The sequence below is a fragment of the Medicago truncatula genome, chromosome 1, assembly GCF_003473485.1.
Source record: "Medicago truncatula cultivar Jemalong A17 chromosome 1, MtrunA17r5.0-ANR, whole genome shotgun sequence".
Classification (NCBI taxonomy): domain Eukaryota; kingdom Viridiplantae; phylum Streptophyta; class Magnoliopsida; order Fabales; family Fabaceae; genus Medicago; species Medicago truncatula.
In genome coordinates, this window is record NC_053042.1 from 55,026,800 (window position 1) to 55,031,210 (window position 4,411).

Sequence of the window (4,411 nt, forward strand, 5' to 3'; positions counted from 1 at the left end):
GGCGAACACAAAATTTTATACTCTTTCCTTGTGCATATAAACTAAATACCTATTTTATTTATAAGTCATTCAGATTATTACTTTCAAATCAAATAAAATTCAGATTATTATTTTTAAATGGATTGTTACTAGTTAAAGGGAAATCAATTAGAAACATATAAATGAAATACTGCGAAAGGTTATAATTAATATTTCAACTTCAGGTTACACTAAAGAATCATTAGTATAAAATTAGTATGACTAAGATACAAATGTAGAAAATAATTTTACATCACATATTTGACATAATCATTGTTACACGTCGAGTGTAGAAGGCTAGTTTTAAGACTAAATAGAAATATAAAGGATAAAAGAAAATAAAAAAATTCAAGGTGATTGGAATAGCACAAAGTAGATCAATGACATAAAAGACCCAGTTGGGGAAGAAGCTATAGACCAAAATGACCCCAGAGAAAATAGAAATTATAACCAAGACAAGAAAAGATGAATAAAGGGAAAAATAACCAAGTGACATCCTTGATAATCGAGAATTAACATAACCTCGTTTTTTTGTCCATGTTGATGGAAGTATAATTGAGTTGAGAAGAAGCATTGATGTTGCACACAAGCTCACTCCATATCCAATTGATAAAATAAATAAATAGAACCATTTTTTGTAACGAAGAAAATGAGTATTTTCACTAATCTTATTATTACGAATTGATAGAGCTGCAGTTATGCTTAGTGATAGAAACAAAGCTGCCACAACTATAAAAGTATTTGCAGTTCCATTCACTTCAGTTACAGCTTTCTCATATGATTCTTTATGTTCCTTGTAAAATATTTCTGTTGGGGTCATACCATTTTTATTTTCCATGCTTTTTAATGTGGGAGGTACTATCTTCTCCACTTTCTGCAAGTAATTAAAATTAAAGCAATATTAATAAACAAACTATCTTATCCAAAACCTATATAAATGCCATGGTAATCATGTACCTTAAACCATGACTCATCACTGTGAATTAGAAGATCTTGATGTATATGAGGTGATCCAAATCTTCCTTTAGAAACAAACTTTCCAGCCAAGTGAAGAACATTGTTTCCCTCCTGATCAACAATTTGCACCAAAACATTTTTGTATGAACCCTTGCTCAATATTAGATGGTACACAAGTTCTTGTCGGTGTAAAATCGCAACGTGAAGTAAACTTTGCCCTTCAGAATTGACTTCCATAAATATATTCGGATTATAGTTGAAAATAAATTCTAAAATTAAGATGTTGCCTAACTGTGCTGCATCAAACATTGCTTTTGAAGTTTTTGTATATTGTAGAAATTCATCTTCTTCCTCTTCCATTCTCTCAAACAATACTCTTACAAGATCTTTGTAGCAAGGAGCATTTTCTTCGAAAGCTAACATATTGTTTGTAAATATATAAATGAGTTAGATTGTTTGACTAATGTAACAAAATTACTGATTCGGAAATTAATTTTTATTCATGATATATATAGTCGATCAATAAAAGTTAGTCCACAAGTATAAGGTGGGAGAACTAACGTGATTGAGCAAGCAATTGCAAGGCATTTAGTCCATTTTCATTTTCTGTATGAGCGAGTTCTGAATTTTGAATCACCAAACTCCATGCTGCAGCTGTGATAAAAATTAGAATAATAATAAAGTTATTGAAACAATATAAAATCTAACATGAACAAAAAATGAATTGAAATCAACATATATACTATCTTTACAATAAGATAAACATATGCAAAATTTGAAATTCTAACATATACTAATATTGAGGAATTTTTTTATCCAGTATAAGTTACCAACTCGAAAGATTATTAATACATGCAAGTTGATAGATGTATATTTGATTCATACCAAAACAATTGTGCGCACACTTTTTTACTTACCATAAATGTTGTTGGTCAGGGTCAAGAAAAATAGTTTGATTATATCTTGAAATGGTAAATTAATGTTGTTGTCTTGTTCAATCCTTTGAAACAAAAACTTCACCATATGAAGTTGTCCAGCTAAGGAAGCCAATTGAATTGGTAACTGTTCTTCATGGCCTTTAATCCATACCAATTCTGGATTCTTTTCACATAAAATTCTTGCAATTTTCACATTTCCTGAAACAGCAGCTAAACAAAAGACAGTATTTCCATCGGTTCTACGAATTTCCATATCTTTTTTGCTAGTACGTTCAACCAACTTTTCAACAAATTTAGTTTCTTCCATTCTCACTGCAATATGGAGAGCTGTGTCTCCATCCACAGTCAAGGGAGTAGATATCCAGTTAGGATGAGTTTTATCGTAAGAGGAAGCTATTGCCCAATCCCCTGTTGCTGCTGCCATAGAAATACACCTTTTATATGTTCCTGGATATTTTGAACTTCATATTATCATTACATTCCCAAACATGTATAAAAAGGATCCAATAAAATTTGACTTAAATTAACTAAACAAACGTTGTTGATAGATGATGAGGTCGCACTACAAAAATAGACATCAAGGTTCCTGTGAAATATATAGATATACATACATAGGTTGGGATGTTGTTAAACAAACGTACCGTCCTCAGGAGCTGATGAGGGAATAGTAATTGAATTGGGATTTGACATAATTAAACTCTGGTGGTATCAGAGAGAGAGAGAGAGAGAGAGAGCAATGAATCTAAATGATGGCCCGTTAAGTTATTTGTACCTAATGAATAGTGTTTCTTGTCATTCACAAGTTAACTTTTACTTTTTTTTTATTTTTTTTTTATTTTTTTATTTATTTAATTGGATGTCATTTTAATTGTTTGAAAATTGTTGTTCACACCTTTTATAAGGCTGAAACACACAAGTAAAATACGTAAATACCCTCTCGACACTCGGTAGTTAACTGCCGAGGCGGGCTGAACATAAACAGAAGCAGAAGCAGAAACAGAAACACATATCAATTTCAAAACTTCGCCACACTCTCAAATTCTTTCCAATCTTCACCAAAACCATTTTCACGAATTGGAAGCAAATCAACTGCACATTATCACAAGTAAGTTGAATAATAATCATTTTAATGATAATGTTAGTTTGTTTAGGTTTATTTTAAAAAAAAATAGAGTAGTTTGCATGTGGTTAGGGTTGATTTTAAAATTGACAATTTGATGATTGCATGTGTAGTTTATGAATTGATAAATGAATGTAGTTGTTGCCTATATTGTTTAAATCATAATGTGACTTTGAATAGTGGCAAATGAACACAATTTGAATATGTTTTATATTTTGCACACAAAGTGTTTGATCAAATGCCTCAATGAAAATTATATTGATTATTTAGTTAGTTTAGGTTATGGAAATGATAGAAATGATGTTAATTATAGTTTGGTTAAGTGTATATTGATTTTTAGTTAGTTTAGGTTATGAGAATTATGATGGACACAAATGATTAAGTGTATAAAAATGATTAAGCGTATGTTAATTATTGAATGATGTTTAGGTTATTATGGAAATGATGGACATAAATTTTATTGTAATGATGATTATATTGAATGATTTTAGGTTATGGAAATGATGTTCATTGTTGTACTTTTAATGTGTTTGATTATGTTTATGTTTAGTTTAGGTTTAATGTGTTTGATTAGGTTATGAAAATGATGTTAATTTTTTGTGTAGATATGGCCGATCAGGACCTCATTGATCCATCTAAGATGATTGGTGGTAGGCGTGCGATGACCCAAAGCCACCGGAAGGAGAGGCAAAGCGGGCACATCCCAAAGAGGGGAAGAGGTCGGAGGGGAGATGGTTCAGGGACTTCTCAGGCTACACAGCCTGAAGAGTCACAAGTTGTTGACCCGTCACAGCTTGTTGACCAGTTTGAGGTGGAGTACCTGAATTATCAGGATCAGGTACACCACGATGTGACTGATGGTGGGTATGACCAGGATCATATACCAGAGCAGCAGCAACATGAACCAGACGATGATGACATTGCAGCAGCGGATGCCCCGGAGGTGTTACCTGTGGACCCTCCCTTTCCTGGCGGACCGGAAAATATATCTCTGCTGCACTCTTATGCCAATCATGTGGCATTGCCGCTTTGGTATAATTCAGAGAACGTAAGTGTAATTTTTTTAAATGTTTTTTCTTTATTTTTAGTTATTTTCTTTATATGTGTGTTTGTTTAATTATTATATCAACTTTTATATGTGTATTTTTTTAATTCATTTCTTTATGTTTAATTATTTTCTTTATATTTTCTTTATTTCAACTTTTATTGTTTTCTTTATGTTTAATTATGATTTAAATTGTTTTTGTTATGTGTTTTTTTAAGTTTTACATGTGTTATGTCTTAAATAGAAAATACGTGCGGAAAATTTAAATTTGTGATTTTTATTTTTGCATTTGTTGAGTTTTATTTTGATTACTTAAATGTTTACATTGTTTAA

At 31.1% G+C, this 4,411-nt stretch overlaps 1 protein-coding gene across 1 annotated transcript; it reads right to left on the bottom strand.

Moving 5' to 3' along the window:
* Window positions 1-249: 249 nt before the first annotated feature.
* On the bottom strand, window positions 250-2,631 carry LOC11438230 (uncharacterized). Its single transcript, XM_003592622.4, has 5 exons — window positions 2,555-2,631; window positions 1,893-2,360; window positions 1,537-1,629; window positions 976-1,391; window positions 250-892 (listed from the first exon to the last, which is right to left on the bottom strand). The coding sequence occupies exons 1-5, from the start codon at window positions 2,601-2,603 to the stop codon at window positions 272-274; spliced, it is 1,647 nt and encodes a 548-aa protein (XP_003592670.1). The 5' UTR covers window positions 2,604-2,631; the 3' UTR covers window positions 250-271.
* Window positions 2,632-4,411: the final 1,780 nt, after the last annotated feature.

Coding starts and splice junctions, on each gene's coding strand:
- LOC11438230 (XM_003592622.4), bottom strand. CDS start 2,603: ATGTCAAATCCCAATTCAATTACTATTCCCTCATCAGCTCCTGAGGAC. Junction 1,630..1,892: donor CCTGACCAACAACATTTATG/GTAAGTAAAAAA, acceptor TTTTTATCACAG/CTGCAGCATGGAGTTTGGTG. Junction 1,392..1,536: donor GCAATTGCTTGCTCAATCAC/GTTAGTTCTCCC, acceptor ACAATATGTTAG/CTTTCGAAGAAAATGCTCCT.